The sequence below is a fragment of the Clytia hemisphaerica genome, unplaced genomic scaffold, assembly GCF_902728285.1.
Source record: "Clytia hemisphaerica strain Z4C2 unplaced genomic scaffold, Clytia hemisphaerica genome assembly, whole genome shotgun sequence".
In the NCBI taxonomy this organism is placed as follows: Eukaryota; Metazoa; Cnidaria; class Hydrozoa; order Leptothecata; family Clytiidae; genus Clytia; species Clytia hemisphaerica.
Window position 1 is genome coordinate 471,519 of NW_027104370.1, and position 18,309 is coordinate 489,827.

The 18,309-nt window shown below is 36.2% G+C and overlaps 2 protein-coding genes and 1 long non-coding RNA gene across 4 annotated transcripts in view; 1 reads left to right on the forward strand and 2 right to left on the reverse strand.

Moving 5' to 3' along the window:
- The window catches only part of LOC136818438 (uveal autoantigen with coiled-coil domains and ankyrin repeats protein-like), a 221,249-nt gene that overhangs the window by 121,254 nt on the left and 81,686 nt on the right, over positions 1-18,309 (reverse strand). The gene's annotated exons all lie outside the window — the stretch shown is intronic.
- LOC136818504 (6-phosphofructo-2-kinase/fructose-2,6-bisphosphatase-like) overlaps positions 916-18,309 on the forward strand; it is a 58,829-nt gene continuing 41,435 nt past the window's right edge. The window contains exon 1 of the mRNA XM_067074848.1: positions 916-940. Coding sequence (XP_066930949.1) covers positions 931-940 — 10 coding nt within the window. The 5' untranslated portion in view covers positions 916-930. The remainder of the gene's footprint in view (positions 941-18,309) is intronic.
- Positions 4,948-5,947, reverse strand: LOC136818466 (uncharacterized). The gene is made up of 2 exons (XR_010848243.1): positions 5,753-5,947; positions 4,948-5,275 (listed from the first exon to the last, which is right to left on the reverse strand). It is a non-coding gene; the product is annotated as an uncharacterized lncRNA (long non-coding RNA).

Genomic DNA, 18,309 nt, shown 5'->3' on the forward strand with positions numbered 1-18,309 from the left:
GTGCCCCTCTCGCTTGGCTTTTTTCCGAAAAAAAACAACATTCGAGCTTTTTAAATTTGTTACGAGATTTTTCAAATTTTTGACAAAAAAACATTCGATTCTATTTCTAATGACGTGATTCCCTTTCAAATGTTGGATGTGAGCGGAGTAAACGAATCCAACATGATCCAACACGAAAAAAGGAAGCAAGTGTTGGACAAAATGTTTGATGGCGATCAAACTCCCATCCAACACTTTTTTCTTCTTCCAACATAATTTCTTCTTCCTTTCCAATTTTTACATTCGAGTAAACGATTCCAACATTCCGTCCAACAGAGAGAAAATGGCATGTTGGATGGAATGTTGGAATCGTTTACCTCGGCCTTAAGGTGTAACAACACGACAACAGAGCAAAGGGGGCGCCGAAATTAGTAATTAGAGGCGTCTTTTCGCGCCCTTTGTATTTCGGCGTCCCTTTGAAAAACCTCCTCCTCTAGGCTGCTTGCATCCACTAACGGATTCGTGCTCCTTGGGGTGCTGTAGAGGTCTGTGATTCAGACTACCCCTCCTGTCTCCCCTGCCACCCCACACGCTAGCCTCTACTGCCCTCAAGTCAAACGGCCCGGATTCCGGATTGAATAAAAGGTGTTCTGAGTGTACACACAGCCTTAGAGAATCCTAACAGATTTTGTAAACAATCGGTTATGTGAAAAGGGCTTTGTAAGTGCATAATGGTAGACCAAGCAGCGATAAATTTTTGAACATGCTTTCGCTCAAAGAGAGGTCACAGTCAAAATCCCAGTCAAATACACGAACAGACGAATCATAGACGATAGATCCATATGTTTAAAGACATAGTTTTGACTAGTCGACTAGACGATAACTTTTCATCCTGAGGCTGCTGGAATCAATACCAAAGACAATTCAATTTGATTTTATTGCACAACAATAATGCCAAGAAGTAAGTGAACGATCCATCCCCCAGCCGCCAGTGGCCAGTAGCAGCCAGTTAGCCTGGAGATCCATCATGCTATGATTTCTTATTTCTTATTTTAGTAGATGGCAAAATATACTAGCCGTATTGTATAAGGGTTGCAAAGCAATCCAGACTCCACCTCAATTCGCAAGTTGCTAGGGGGCCGTCGACAAACGATTTTCCTTTTTTTTAAAGGCTTCTGGCCGTAAGGGGTGGGAGGGGGTCACTGCAATGCCGGGCGATTTGCGCTAAATCTGTACCGTGTCCCGTCCGAAATCATAAAAAATAAAGTTCATTTTTTAAACATAACTCTACTTTTCTATGACAGTCTATACCTATATTTCATGGAAATGTACCTTGACACCACCTTTTAAGGCCTAATAATAAAGATATAGGGGCTCATGGAGCTGTTAGAGCGTCAGGGGTTTTTCCAAGCACTAGGCAATGCCTCCGTTTGTACTTGCAAATTGAGTTTTCATCAAAGGCGTAAGCCGTGATATCCAGCCAAAGGCTGGATAATAGAGGCTGGGGGTCTGGGGGGCGCCTTGAGCCCCCCCAGTGGGTCCAGGGCTAGCCCTGGTGGGGGTTCAGGGGGCAAAGCCCCCTTAAAGCTGAGCATAATTTGGCCTTAACTGGCACTTTAAAACGGTTAAAAGTGAATGATTTTCTAGAATTTAGCGATGAACAAAATGAATGAATTACTGAAAAGTCCTCTCAACTCTTTTAACAAATTTAATAAAACTGTATAAAATGGTGTAACAAATGGTACAGAACTGCCCAAATGATAATAAAACTCTACTAGAATTAGAAAAAAGTTACAACAATAAAGAAGAAGAAGTGGATGTATTATTTATGTATTTTGCACTTTTAGCATTATAGAACTAAGTTCTTTACCTTCAAAAAAGTTTTTCAAAAGAAACTCAAAAGGTCTCACTATCCAGCTCTTAAGTGAGGAGGATGATGAACTAATTTCATCTTTTAAAAAAATAAAAAATAAAACAACAAATGATATATATCTAGAGCTAATTTTAGCAAAATGGGGGATAAAAGAAATGCCAAAAAAGGAAGTGGTGCCTCTAAACCAGAACACTACTTTACTTGAACGTACTAATGAAAAATATAGATATGTACAAATGAAAAACGATAAGAAACTTTCAGATTAGAAAATAACTCAATTAAAAATCTTCTCCTTTATTGTAGATAAAGATGGAGGGTAGTATATAATAACTCAATTAAAAATATTCTTCTTTATTGTAGATATAGAAGGAGGGCAGTATATAAAACTCAATTAAAAGAATCAACTGCAGCTGTGATAACTGAATAACTTTTACTACAAGTTTTATTCATTTTATTCCTTTTAATGGGCTTAAATAAGGGGAAGAAAGAGTGAGAAAGTATTTATTATGGTGAAATTTGATCTTTTACTTCTTTTCTGAAAATTTTCTTTCAAATTGAGTTTCTGAAACTCAATTTGAATTGAGTTTAATGCCTCCGTCTAACGGAGGCATTTGAGTGCTTGGAAAAACCACTGAGCGTATGAAAATGGTAAATTTGTGGTAAAAAAAAAATCAAAACTAACTTGCACTGGAGAGAGTATCACATATTATAAGGGTTGTAACAGGTGATATTTAAGTATCACTAAACTTAGGTGAAATCCTTTTTTGTTGCATTCTTTTGATTGGCATGTAGATATCGAAAATGATTTCGGACGGACAAAATTTGCAAAACTAAAGGCTAGAATACATATCAGAAAAATGTATTGAGGAAGTAAGGAAGCTGTAGAACAGCCTGAAATTGTTCGTATAAAGGCCTTCCTCAAATTAGAATAGATCTTAAAAATCTGTATCACCTTTTTCATCTTTTCTCAGGGTGATTTGCACTAAATTTTTCCTGTCCCGTCCGAAATCATTTTCAATAAAAATCTGTTTTATTTCAAGTTTTGCTAAACTTTTTCTTTCTACATATTATCAGTAAGTATACAAGTAAATATACTACTATTCCAAATAGAAAATACTCTAGAATCTTCCACTCTTTTTGTTCCAGTAGTGGTTTTAATACAATTCCTATTTTTACAGGAAAATTGTCCCGTCCGAAATCAATTCCTATTTTCAAGGTTAAAATAAAGGTATAAAAACTTACTTCAATTGACCTGTTTGAACATTTTTCTTACCACTAGGTCTTGCTAATAACTTCCTGAATGTTAAACATTCATTTTATTACAAATTGAAACATATTTGAAAAGTTATGATTTCGGGCGGGACAAATGATTTCGGATGGGACATTTTTTTCTAGTACCCCTGGAATCAAATCTGAAGAGCTTTGAATCTTAGATTTACTCAATTAAAATATGCTCTATCCTAGATTACAATATTCAGCCATTCAAATCTTTCTACCCTGCAGAATTTCAGAAATATTGTCAATCTTATTGTGATTTCGGACGGGACATTTTTTGGTGTCACTTCCAATCACCAATGCACTGGGACCTATAGAATGGTAACCTAATGGTAAAATCATACTTTTTGACAGGTTTTCAAACACGTACAGATTGAGCTTACTCTCAAACTTAAAAAACCTTCAATAAACACTCTTAAAATAGGGGCAATATGCAATGATTTCGGACGGGACACATTTTGGTGTCAAAATGGACGTAAACAGAAAATCACAAAGGTTTCAAAATACTTTTTTTGTAGAAAAACACATGAATAAATTGCCTATATTGAAAATCAAAATTCCAGGTCAAATACCTTCCTGGAAAGAAAGTGCTACCATAAAACTGAAGCACTTTTTTGCTAAAAATTGCCAAAACGAGGAAAAATTGACACAAAATTTATGATTGCAGACTAATGATAGACAGTTAAAACATGAAATTTTTCAGAAAGTGTACCATTACCAAGCTGTATCTGATGAACAAAGAAAAAAATCATTAACACTTAACCTTAATGAGATATATGCAAAAAATGATTTCGGACGGAACGGTACAGATTTAGTGCAAATCGCCCTGCCGTTAAAAAAGTAAAACAAGTAGCCCGTTGGGCGTGAAGGCCCAGCAAAAGCGAAAAGTAGTAAAAACGTGTTAGGGGTCATCGTACAATGCTCTACAATGTTGCATAATCAAAAAAGAAAAATACAAAGACGGGGGTTAGCTGGGGCAACAATAAACGAGACGATGCGCATCACCTATATCAAATGCAACAACAGAGTATAACTTTTTGTTCAATAGTTTTTCTTTTATAAAATAACGTTTGGTTTTTGTAAAATAAAGTTTAGTTTTTCCTATGCAAAGTATAAAGTTAGGTATAATGATTTCGTTTGCTAACTCAGCTTTTTTAGATTACAAGCTCTTTCGTATTGAATAGATACAAATGTGAAGCAATTTTTGATAGAAAACAGAGAGCAATCCAAAATATTTGTTTATCTCAGCAAAAAAGAACAATAAGCCGATATCTGGTCTGATACGAAATATGTGCTCAACATGAAACGGGAATACTTATGTTAGTACATAACCTTTAAATATAACGGTTTTTTGTGTATATGGTTTTTCCAATGTAAAATAAAGTTTGGTTTTTCCTTAGCCTGTACCAAACCCTACTTCTTTATGTAGCTGACGATAGTAGTGTTGTTACGTTTAGAGAGATTTTGTGTGAAGCGTGTTTTCAAAAAGCCTCTAAGTGAAGTGCAAAATTCTTATTGTCATCTGCAAAAGAAAGCAAATTAAATTCTCTTGGGACATTAATTTACAAAAAAATTAACTATTTTAGCTTTTTATGACACATGCAATAAAAGGTCTAAAAGTTGATTCTCAAGTTAATTGTTTTCAACAGAAAATGCATGTAATTAAGAAATAACATTTCATAAACAAAGAAAAAATTTCAAACACTCCATTGTCTCTAATAACCCCAGATCAAATACAGTTTGTTTTTCCTATGTAAAATAAAGTTTAGTTCTTCCTATGCAAAATAGAGTTTGTTTTTCCTATTATATATAAAATAAAGTTTGGTTTTTAATTCAAATTTCTTTATTTAAATTTCGATACTAGTAGATAAATATTAAGTGAGCTGAATATGAAGAGTAAGTTAAGTAAGCTGAGTCGATTTCGTAAGCTGAGTAATCTGATAATGTCGCAAGTTTTGATTAGCCGAGTAATCTAGTAATTCCATGCAATCTAGTAATTCCAAGTAATCTAGTAATGCCGAGTAATCTAGTAATGCCGAGTAATCTGCGGTTGTTCCAGGTAATCTGTTGATGCCAAGTAATCTGAGGTAGGTTGGTTGAAGGGTTTAACCCTTCAGTAGGGGTTTAGTAACCCTTTGGTCTTGAAATCTGTAAAAAGAAATAAAAAAGGAATTTAGAAAGATGTATACTATTCATCATCATCATATCAATTGGAAATTAATTAGTCAAAGAAAATATTTACATGCAAAGTTATTCAAGAAAAATCACAAAAAGCCAGTCAAATTCATGGCACATGCTGATAAAAATAGATTTCATTTACGAGAAAGCTCTTGACTATTTACTTACTGGGAACTTTTTTCCATGAAAACAGTTAAAATCTGAGCAGAATTACTGTATGAAAAGTTTTCCTGGCCTTTTTTTCTTATAAAAATAGAACACTTAAAGGGTACAGAGATGGTTTCTATTATGAACAGTTAACAATAGAAAAGACAAAAATGCAGTTTCCTAAGGAGTTCTTGTTCATCATCCAGCTTTGCTATTACATATTCCTGCTGCAAGCAATGAAAAATGATGCCAAGTTAGACCTATGCTTTCGATTCCCCCTCTATCTCAGTAAGTACCAACCTGAATAAATCAGTCATAATGATGGGTAAGACAGAGATGACAACTGGTCAGGAGTTGTCCACGCAGTTGGTTTTCAAGCTGAAAAGAAGAAATATTAATTTAACATCAAAGAATTTGAAAATTTACCAATTTTATAACCATTTTGAAGCAGATGAAAGGTTGTTCTAATAATATTTCTGCTATGTTTATTCTATGTACCTTATTAAAGGGAACTACTGTAATTTTCACGGTTCGTGAAAAAATCAGAAAAATTGCATTTTGCGGGAATTAATTTTTGCGGTTAGTTCAATTCTAAAATTTCCACAGTTCATCCTGGTGTAACACATAAAAATTACAATAATAATTTTTGAGAAAAACCGTGAAAATTAGTTCCAAAAGTTTTAAAAAAGACGCAATGAATTCCCAACATTTTGTAAGAATAGGCAGTGCGCTGGCCAATGAAAAAAGAGTTTTTTTATCAAAGCTAATTCAAAACTGTACTTTTAAAGTTGCGAATTTGTGCGCAAAGGTGAAAGCAAGTGAAATTGTATGCTTTCAGTGAAGTTTTTGGACGAAATCAGATAGAAATTGGCTAAAAAGATTTTTGTCACGATACTTCCTTTTTTATCGGCATGTAGTTGGAACTCCCCCCCCTAATCGGCCAAATGCCGATAAAAAATTCGAAAATCTTTCGTCAAAGACCCCCAAGATGTAAAAGAGATAGACCTTTTTTCAAAGAGGACGTCCTGTTGAATAATTATGTAGTCCAGCCATAAAAACAATGATAAAGCCATGCATAATTACTGTATTCAAACACAGCCAAATTGACTTTCCAAAATTTTACTAGGCAATGGTTGTGGCCGTTCTCTCCTTCGTCATGCTCGTTTTCGGGGTAGAGCGGAAGAAAAGGCAAGAGGAAAACCGGGCAATTAATGTCTACCCCCATATCGCCCTGGAAATTTCTGGGGGTTGCCAGAGACGTGCGTTAATGATTGGTTTGATTGACTGTCAATTACGTTTGATTCGTTCGATTCATCATGGACAATGATGTTCGATTGCGTTTGATCAGACAAAGACCCTGCCGACGCACCGGACTGTCCGGTGTATTTGTCCGGTGGCAAAAAGTATCCTTTCGCTACACCGGACGCAATAAGTCCGGTGTCAGTCCGGTGTTGCATACAGGGAATTTTGGACGCCGGACATTTATGAAACAAAAAATAAGAAACACCGGACGCACCGGACTGGTCATGTCTGGTGTTTTGATTGTCCGGTGGGAAAAAATATCTTTCTCCGACACCGGACATCCGACTTTCTTAAGTCCGGTGTAGAAATTGTCCGGTGGTAAAAAAAATTCTCATTTTACACCGGACTTTGGCGTGTCCGGTGTTCGTTAAGTCCGGTGCGTCGCCAGGGTCCTATCAGACAAGGACGCGACCACAGAATTCCCTCTATCAAGCACCACCCTCTATTAAGCGCCGTCCCGTATACCATCTAAATTTGGAAAAATTGTTTATTTTAGAGGTAGGTCAGGATTAGAAAGGGGTGGTCAGGATTAGACGTTTTGTGGCCTATATTCTACTCGATCTGAAAAATTTTATTCCAAAAAAAATACATACCTCTTGTTTTTTTTACAAATGAGCAAGCAGCAAACAACACAGTAAAAGGATGAATAATCACGAAAAATAACGATTGTATATCAATAAATCTGTAAACAGCAACAATCAATGAAACAACAGCGTCTGAAAATGTCAGAGTTGGTCTGATATTTCAGGAGGAGAAAAAAACTTTGTCTCCACTTAATCCGCCATTTTGATATATAAAATGCAAAGAGCGCGAGATCTACAACAACAACAACTTAGATAGACTAGTAACTACTCGTTGTATTTCACTCTGCAGCTCCGCTTGCAACAGACTCACTCCCTTCACTGAATACAATACGCAATACGGACACTTGCTAGTCTACAATTTAGAAGGAGCGCGGTTTTTGTAAAAACGAAAACGAAAGTGGGACGGACAAACAGACAGTTGCTTTTGAAAGGCCCGTTCGCTAACGCTGGGCCAAAAAAAAGGGAAAGTCTCACCTACAAATTTCATCAGTCCAAAAAGTAGAAGCATGTGAAGAAAGGCTAAGACCAAAGCAACCACACGACATTCACCTTATTCCCGATCACCAATTAATGCTTCGACGAAAAAAATGACTGGTCACATGACGAAAGTTGGCAATTTTTCCCTCCGCCTCATTTGACTCCTTGCTCCACCCATCCCGCCCTGACTTGCTGCGGGTCTTGGAGTTTGAAAATTGAAAGGTCACGGCTCAAAACCACATGTTTATTCTGTGCGAAAAAGAAGAACTTTGTGTTACGAATCGTAAGAACATGGCGGCCATTGACCAGTGAAAGTTACTTTTGAAGAATTTTTTTGGCCGCTAAGACGTAGGGGGGGAGGGGGTCTGAACCTTAACGGCCTCAGGCCATTAAAAAAAGGAAAGTCGTTTGTCGACGGCCCCTAGCAAAATAAGAGACACTCTAAAAATCCCTCTAATAAAGCCGCTATAGAGACAGGGTCGTAAGAGCCTTTATGTCATACACACCACATAATCCATGGCGGCACAATACCCGCCGACGCTCGCGCATCACTCTTTTTTTCCTTCTAGTTATTCTAGTGTAAATGGTGCCTTAATAAAATCGAACGATATTCGTGGAATGATCAAACATTTTTATTCAAATCACAAATCGTCTGTCGAAATCGTGAAAACATTAAAATAAAACAAAAACAAAAATGTACAAAGATGATTCGTTGGTTCTTGGGTAGTTTTGATTTAATTCTTGACAAATTCGACAAATTTGATTACCTCCGTACTTCTTTATCATAGAATATCCACTTGATTTAGCAAGCTAAGTTTCATTCTTATCTGATATTCTGATGGCGGATTAGTGGCCGCCCACACTAAAGCTCTAAAGGGAGCGGGCCAATTTCCCATCGGAGAGGAATGATAGTCGGCCTTTGATTTGCCGCATCTTCAGTCGGGTTCAACAGTCTTTGCCCGTAAACGTAGAAATATTTCAGTTGGACCCGCCAATCCCCGAAAACGAGGACTGGGTTACCAGACCTCCCGCTGCAAAATTCTTGACGCAGTCTCGCAAAATTCCGTTAATGTAAACCTTCCAGATGTTGAAAATTTTCCCGACCTTCAGAGCTTTAGCGTGTTGGAAGAAAATTTCACCATCTGGGTGCCAGATAAGTTTTGTTCAATCACTAAAAGAGCACTCCTTCCGGCCCGCGCGACTTTCAAAAACCTCTCATTGATTGACCTTATTTGATTTATGATATATCATATATCAAATAAGGTCAATCAATGAGAAAAGTCGATGGATGATGAAGATCCTTTCTGTCACCATTCACACTAATTTTTTTTCATTTAACAGCAAAATAAACATTTAAAACCGAAGAACCACTGCCTAGATTGCTTAGATGCGTGTGCCGCCCGCGCGGCAATCTGATCAACTTCAGATTCTAAGTCCCTGTTTCGGCTTCCGGTACTTTTTTTGCTGTTCACTGCTAGAGTACACCATTTTAAAACAGCATTTTTCGCAGTCCTAGCTACCAAACCGAGAAAGTTTTCGTGGCTTTAAGCCAAACCATTCAAGGTCATTTTGATAAAATCATCGGTTTGAAGATGTGATTTATATAGCAAACTTTAATAGCAAATTTTCGCTTGGGATAGAAGTTAAAGGTACAATATAGCAAAACTGCTTCGCTCATAAATTCGCTTCGCAATAACATGGTTAGGGGAGAGAAATTGAATTTCCCTAATCCTAATGAATACACCTTTATCAGAAATTCCACCTCCTCGCGTTGTTGCTACGCAACACTTTTTGGGAGGCAAACAAAGCGCGATATTGCTGTTTTCACTTCAGGCAAAAAGCCTTACAAAACACCCAAAATATTGATGCCGAAAGACCCTCCAAATCAACTGAAGAACCACCGAAGTTGTTGTTTTTCTCTTTCTTTTTTAGCTTCTGCTAGCATCTTGAAAGCTTTGTTTTGTTTGTTTTTTTCAAATTCAGTGTATTTTTAGGGAACATAAATAAACAAGCCAGATTATAAGCAAATGAGTTCTTGTTTTACGCGGGAACTTTCAGCACTACTCGCGCTGTCATTGGTCCCATTTATGTTTACCTCCCAATTTCAACAGATCCATTTTAGCGCGATTGTTTTTGTGGAATTTCCGATAAGGTGTATTGACAGTTGTGGAAGTACCTCAATTTTAAGCATGTTAAAAGTCTACAAAGTTCACAAAGCAATAATGACTTTCTTTATATTACGGAAATCAAACGAGTGAGAACAACCAGATGGTGTCAATCGAACAACTTCAAACAAAAATCGCAATTGAACCAATCAAATCACAATCGGACGGGCAATTCCTGGATAATATTCGATTATGATCGATTGTGTTCAAGTATTAAAGTTAGATTGGTGCGATTGATTGTCAATTACATTTATGTTCGATGAGTTTGATTGCAATTAAATTAAAATGGGTCAGGCAACAATCACAAATATCTCCATTTCGCGTCGTTGGGTCTAAAAAGTGAGTCGGTCGGTCGTAAAAATTTTCGGGTTTTCTTGAAAAAAACTGCCAGGCAGCCAGCAGCCAAAACAACCGCATGTTATGGGTTGTTTCAAATTATGACCTTTAAACACTGACCCAAAATAACGTATGGTAATGATAAACAAAGTCAGTCAGGACCTCCTTTCACTTTATTGATATTACGCAAATGGCAGTGTGCCCTAAATTTTTTTGGTTTCGCTTTCAATTTCAAGCAAAGGTCTTAGCAACAGGGCGCGCGTACATAGCAACGGGGCTGGGTAGAAAAATCTAAACATAGAATTCAAAAAAAATACCGATCATCGTATAGGTATAGAGCACTAAAAAATACCCCCTTTCTATCTTTAGATTGCTCTACCTTGGATTATTACTGAATATATCTTCAAATAACCTTTGTCCGCTATCAGCCCACGTGGTAATCTTTGCTCGCTTCAATTCTTAGATAATGAATAAGAGAGGTGCGCTTAGCTAAGCCATGCTTGCGGGCAATAAATTTATGTTTACTTATCTTGTATATTTTAGTGGTATTTATCCAATGAAAAAGATGTTGACAAAATATGCAAGGCGCTGACAAAATATGCACGGCATTGATTATGACATCATCAAATATGTCAAATATGTAAATAGTTCTTTTTATCGTGAAATTTAGAAATACCAACAATAAAAGAATCAAATTTAATATTTGTTTCCTATCTAGATTATATTAGCATTAGAATACGGTAAATTTTCATGAAAAATATTCTGCGATGGCGGTACCCCCAATCGCGCCCACGGGAAAGTTCCAATTTTTAATTACAGTATCGGGAAACCGGTTCACCACGGATAAAAAAACGTACGGAATGAAACCCGACAGGAGGTTTTCAACCAGATTTATTCAGATAAAGCTACAAGAGGTTCATTAACTTGTGGATTTCAAAACCTACATAAGCAAAAACCAAAGTTGTTGGGAAGGAAAGAGTAGACAGAAGGTTTGGTTGTGTTGATCAGATATGTTTTTATTCTATCCGAACTAATGTTATAAAAGACTAAGGAGGCCCTGACAGAAAGTCAAAATGCTGTGAATGCGCTAGAAATCGCTCGTAAAAATTGGCAATAATAAAATTTTTGAACAAAGGAAACGTCATTGACGAAAAAGTCCGACAAATTTACCGACTCACTGACTCAATTCTACTCAATTTTCGAGAGTCGGTCAGGCGATGCAAAACAAAGATATCCGCCTCACTCCGTTAGAGCTTTTTAGCGGGGGTGGCCGAGCGCTTAAGTACCGTACGAAAACGAATAAAATTAAATACAATTGAATCAATCGAACGTAATCGAACATAATCGAATATATACAATCGAACGTAATCGAAGCAATCGAACGGCAAATCCTTGGTACTGTAATATTTGATTTTGATTCGATTGGGTTTGACAATCAAATTGCAATTTTTGATTGCGCTCAATTGATTTGGCGTTCGATTCGTTCAATTGACACCGTCTGGAAACGAGTCATAAAACTAAAAGTCAGTGCCTCGTGGTTGTGACATACTCTAAGGTCCCGAATAGACGTCCCCCCCCGCTTATTAATTTTCGAAAATTTTTCGGACCCCCCCGTTCTTATTAGGACCCCCCCGTTTATTAATTTTCTAGTTTTTTGTTTTTGAGTTGAAGTGTAAATCAGGCTTAATCCATTTCGAACGTTCGAATTTTGGTAAAAGGTAAAAGGAAACTTCTAAATATTTTCAGACCCCCCCGTTTATTATATTTTGCAAAAATTTCGGACCCCCCCCCCTTTATTCAAACCCCCCCTACTATTCGGGACCTTAGAGTAGTTTACAAAGTTGTTAAGATAAAATGCCATACTTTTTAACAACTTTTTTCAACGTCATTTTTTGAAGCCTCTTCGTAGGAGAATGTGTCTTTCTATAAGGAACTTTATAACCACTTCATGGTAGATTAAAAAGACGATCAGAAAACGAAAGCTTCTTCATTTTTCATTTTTGCATTGATATTTGGGGAAGAATGAAGTTTTCAGAAGATGCTTTATTCAATAATATGCTTTATTCAATAATATGGATTCCTATTTCCGTAAAATCGTGATTCCCCATGGTTGCGAAATGGTGGCTATTGGTAATTCCTCTGTTCTTTTGTTCTATGTGATGTAAATAAGCTTCATAAATCAAAGTACTTCCACTAACTGGTTGAAAACAAAGCCAATAAAATTCTATTATTCTGGTCACACTTTCTTAGAGAAAACGCAAGCTCTGAAATTTGGTTTTTATTTTAGAAAACGTGAGTGCTCGTACCCGTCCTGTATATATCAGATTAAGAAAATACAGGACGAGTCTCTTGTCTAGCCGCCAGTCAGATCAGTAAAAGTTTCCTAAATAGGAAATTTTCTCTAGATCTTTTAATAACCTATATAGGCAATTTTTAAAGATTTTTGTCTATAGGCAGCCATAGAAAAATTGTTCTGTTCACCACCCCGCCCTGATTCTTCAATGGGAATCAAAACTATAAAGTGCACTTATAAACATCAATATGTCAGATCTAACAAATCATTGACAATAAAACAAAAGATTTTCTGTCAAAAGCCTTGTAAACATTCCAACAACTTCTATCGAAATGATCTGTCACAGCTAAGTCTACCATTTTAGCGTGGTCCAAGAAATGAGCCGAGAACGCTTGCAGAAGGCCCGCGCTGGTGAAAAACTTTGATCTGTCAATCATTTTCTCAAGGGAAGAGACGCAAAGCAATTCTATCTTTACGAGTGCCACGGGTCATCAGTGGATAGTATTACATGGCTGGAACCCCCCTGGCCTGAGAGAGGGGCTAAAAGGTTGAGCAGCAATTGGTACTTAATTTTAACCTGTGGCTAGGGGGGACTAAACATGTTAGGGGTCACCAAAATTTTTTTAGATTGACCTGGGGGCTAGATTCTATGTATGTTTGGTGATTTTTTTCTGAACTTCTTGTTTTTCTTTCATCATAAAGTTTACTATGGAATGTCTTCTGTCTAAAAAAGTGTGTTTCTGAGAAAACTGTGTGTGCGCTTAGCTATTCCTAAAAATTTGCAGCACGTCTTCATATTGTTTTCTAAAGATTTGTGCAATAGCGCGTCTTCACTATAGATGTAAACAGTATGCGTAAAAAAATTTTGGGCGATTCTGCTCAAAATTCTACATTGTCCTTTCCGCAACAGTTTTTGATATAGCTATTCAAGGAGACGATCTGGTAGGGCAGAGAAATTTCAACATCAATTCCTGAGAGTACTACATATTTTGTTGAAAAAAGTTGTTTTTGTTTTTTTGCATTAAGCTCAAGGAATTATAAGTAGCCTACCAGACCATAGGTTGGCACTTTCTCATCTTATATTTTAATCTTTAACACTAAGCAATGCTCAAAAACTGAAAATTTGGTATCTAATATATTATCTGTAAAAATTCTTTAATCCTGTTACATTTACTTAGATAAAAATCTGTCTGGCAAGGGATTTTCACCCTGACTTACAAAACCTTGATAATCTGGCATGAACCTTCAGTACTTAAGCTTATCTTCTATTTTATTTCTTTTAGGGCATTTATTCTATTTAGCAATAAGCTAAACTAACTGTTGTATTTGTTTGATTGTTTGAAAAGGATTTTCGAAAAAATTTGGCGTGTCATTGGCTTAGGGGTCACCTAAAATATTTGGCAACCAGGGGTTACCTAAATCTTAGGGGTCACCTGAATTCTTAGGGGGCACCTAAAACCTGCTGCCAAGCCATGGTATTCAATTATCATTATCCCTTTACTTTTGCAAAAAAAAGTAAATATAGAAAAGTTGTATTTTTTTTACTGCTCTATTCACATACTGAATGTGAAAGATCTTTTATTATGTATGTGGCATTTTTTTGCAAACTTCAAAAAACTGATTTTTGGCCCGCTTTTGCTGGACTTAAGTGCAGCATAGGGCACAAAGTCCAAATATGCGTTTCCCGTATACTGAGAAATGCGAAGTGTTATTAATGTTTGAAAAGAAAACTTAACGCTGTAGTCATCACTAAAAAACTAATTAGCATGCTTTAAACAAAGATATCCAAATCAAAACAACATTTTGCACGCAAGGAATTTTTTAGCAGACCTTCTTACCGTGAACTGAAAATAATAAAAATAACCTGGTTTTCTTTTGAATTTAATGTGACCACCGTACTGACTTTGCCATCACGGTGTGCGGCCTCTTAGCGTCTAGAGCGTGTGTTTGTGATAAATAAGGAAGGGGAAACCAGGTAGTCTCAGTGCGCAAATTATTTTATCACGTGACTTGAAGCGTACTAAAGTTTGCATGCGTTTCATGCATTTCATATGTTGTGTAAAATTGCTTAAAATTTGGCTGCTTTTTTAATTGAAAGAATTGCAATGTTTACTGAACTTCTAGTTTGATGTATGAACTTGTTTGATAAGAATGATACCAAGAATTTCATTCAAGGTTTGTTTTGATTATTTTACAGATCCGTCGTCGACTTTAAAGGAGGATTGTCAATATTAGATGATTCTACAGTAACTTTTGTGGAGTAATTAGATATATTCAATAGGCCGTCGCGTTCTCCAAAACAGCTATGCGGAGAAGTGGGAAAAAATCCAGAAGAGGAAATTAACTTGTGCTTTTAACGTATAGCTTTTTTATCTGGCTATTCTCTACAACGGAACAAACATACACAGAAACAAAACAAATACCACTGATAAATTAGATTGAAACTAACGAGTGAGAATAGCATTATTTAGCCATCACGTTTGTTTGCGTAAATGGAGAAATGTGAAATCAAGTCAATCTTAAATAGATGAACAAGTATTTCACTGATGGTTGTGATTTTTTTACAGAACATATAGTTAAACTATTTTAAGAGCTTGAACTTTTTTACAGAATTTCAAAAAATCTGTTAGTTCTGGAGATATATTGAAACAAGACGACTTGAAGTCGAAAATTTCGCCTAGAATTTGAACTGCATGGGAAAAACAAGAAATAGAGATTGAAGCTAGTCTGAAATCTACTTTACATCGAGCCTTGATAAAACAATCTTTCAAGAACAACAAGGCTTAAAGTTAAAATCGCTAAAAAATAGGACCAATTTAAGAACAATTATTGTTGTTGTTTAATTTCTAAGAACTTTTATAAAGTATATGCTTATAAAATATAAAAATGCTCATATTGCACACCATCCCTTGTTTACTTTGTAAGAACTGATTACCGAAAGGTATATCACCGTCTATCGAGAGTTATTTATTTGATTCTTATAAAGTAAATGCTTATAAGAAAAATAAATATGCTCATTTTGTACGTCATCCCTTGTTTACTTTGTAAGAACTAATTACCGAAAGGTATATATCACCGTCTATCAAGAGTTATTGATTTGATTCTTATAAAGTGAATGCTTATAAGAAAAATAAATATGCTCATATTGTACGCCATCCCTTGTTTACTTTGTAAGAACTAATTACCAAAAGGTATTTTGCCGTCTATCAAGAGTTATCGATTTGTATATGCTTATAAGAGTAAATACTTATAAGAAAATAAAGAAAAAATCAAAACTAAAGACACAAAGATATATGACGTAATCCAAAAAAAACCTGCAAAAATCGTCCGTCGTTATACGAGCGTGTAATTTGTAAATTGATTTTAGTGAGTTCGTCCACCGTCGTATCAAGTACTTTCGTTTTCTAATTTTTTTATTACACCGCTGCGAAAGGCTATCGTAATACTTTCGCTATGCGAAATTAAAAATTAGACATCGGTAGTTCGCATTCCCAAACCAAACAGAAGTGATATAGCTATATATAGTGTGTGTTTTTTCTGTGAAGCTAGCGATATAGCTATACTTTGCAAGAACACAAAAAAGACTGATCAGAAAAAGAAAATTGGCTTTCTGATACAATTAAAAAAACTTTGAAATCTTTCCGAACGCCCGCCCACCCGCATGTATTTTTTACAACCACTGCAACGTGAGCAGAACAATTTTTCGATGGCCGCCATATCTCAAGCAATATGAGGCAGTCTTCAAAATTTTGCCAGAATTCCAAATATCTATAGGAAATCAGTCGGAAGTTAGCCCTTTCCTTTTTAAAAAACAATTCCCTAAAATTAAGAAACTTTTACTGACTGCCAGCTGCGCAACCAGCAGGCCTAGATTAATCGAGTAATTATTGATTGTTTTGTTAGGCCTGCTTACATGGATTTTCAGAACGAGGCGTAATTTTCAGTACTGTCTACAGTCTGAAATCTCATATCGTTTACATGGTCTGAGATTTCAGTATGCCCATAAATTTTTTTCAAATTGGTCAAAATCAAAATTTCAGTTCGGCGTGGTTGTAGTTTTTATTCAGGCTGATTTTTAACAGAACTCTTCAGAACTCTTGCATTTTACAAAGTTTTTTGACCACGGCTTGCTGAGATGTTTATTTTTGAAGTGTGATAAACATTCAGACTGCTAAAGTACTGCGTTCAGCTCCTTACCAAATCCATGTAAACGGGCCTACTTTAAAAATTTGAGAAACCAGCCTTTATAAGTGTTGCAAAGCGTTTCAGATCCTTTTGTTATGCAAGTTGCAAGAAATGTTGATATTATTATATTGGATTTCTAGAAAGGTCATCATTCATTCATAACAGCCATATTCTCTAAGAACCAGGCAGGTGGTGTTAGTATGAAATTTTGTTTGCCTTCATTTTTAGATATTTAGAAAAACTCAGAATCCCAAAATTTTGGTTCTCGAAAATCAATAATGGCGGCTTGAGGGCTGGTTGAAGTTTTGGCTTTTTTGCCAAGTGTAAAAATCATCTGAGAAAATATTTCAACTTGCAACTAAGGTCACATGGGTTTCTTTTGATTTTCTGGAAGTTCTCATGGTAAAGTGTCAAAAATTCCAAAAAAAAACCCATGCGATCTTAAAAAAATTGCACTTTCCATAATTGCGGCCTAGATATGGCACAAAACTCACTATTTAGCAAATTTTAAGCCTCAATTACTCAGCCTTTGAGCATCTTAGGAATTTTATTCACGTTGGTATATTTTTGAACTTCAAGCTGCTGTATTTCTTTGTGTGTTTTAGTCAGAGAGTTGTTGTAATATATTTTCTAGGCATGCTGGAGATCGAATTGTGCACCACATGAACATGTGTCAGGGAGTCTGCTTAGTGGTTTCCCATAGCGTATCTTGATGAGATCCCAAAACGCACCTTTGTCGAGTTGGTATTTCTCCTCTTTAAGCGGAAGAGTCGTGAGCCAAATTGATGCTCCTTTTGTGGAGTTGATTTCATGTAAGCGTTGCTGAGTTGTTGTCATGTTCTCGAATACGTGATCTTCCTTTGTTCAATGGTTTTCTCTGCGACACACCTTGATGTTGTTCCTTATTTTTCGTTGTTCATTTTGATCCAGATTATACGTTCTTGGTTAGCAATGTTGTTAGTCAGATTTGGTGTCATCTCGATTGATTTCTTATATTCATTCTTAGCTTCTTCAGCAAAGATAGATACCCCTAACCCACCCATGCTTGGTGGGAGAGAAAACACCAATCGTTTATTAGTTGTAGGCAGGATACCACCAGTGATGTTTGGTATGAATTGATGTTGTGATCAAGTTGGTGTAGAGATTCGTCAATGCTATCTATTGTTCGCATGACGTACGTGATTTTATGTTTGTAGCCATTTATGAAGTACGTATAAGCCTCATGAGGAGCAAATTTTGCAATGTTGGATATGGTTCTGATTTCATTTGACCAATTAGTGATTTTCTCCATCATGAAGTCTGCGGAATTGAAGAGAGCCAACAACTGCGCCAAGATGTTTACGTCCATCTATTGTGATTTTGATATCCGAATCAGCGAATACAGTTTAAGCTGGGTCCACTATTTTAGTTAATCTTTGAAGCTGAATTTTTGTTTTACGTAATATTAATCATGTTCGTTCGTTCGTTCGTTCGTTCGCTCGTTCGTTCGCTCGTTCGTTCGTTCGTTCGTTCGTT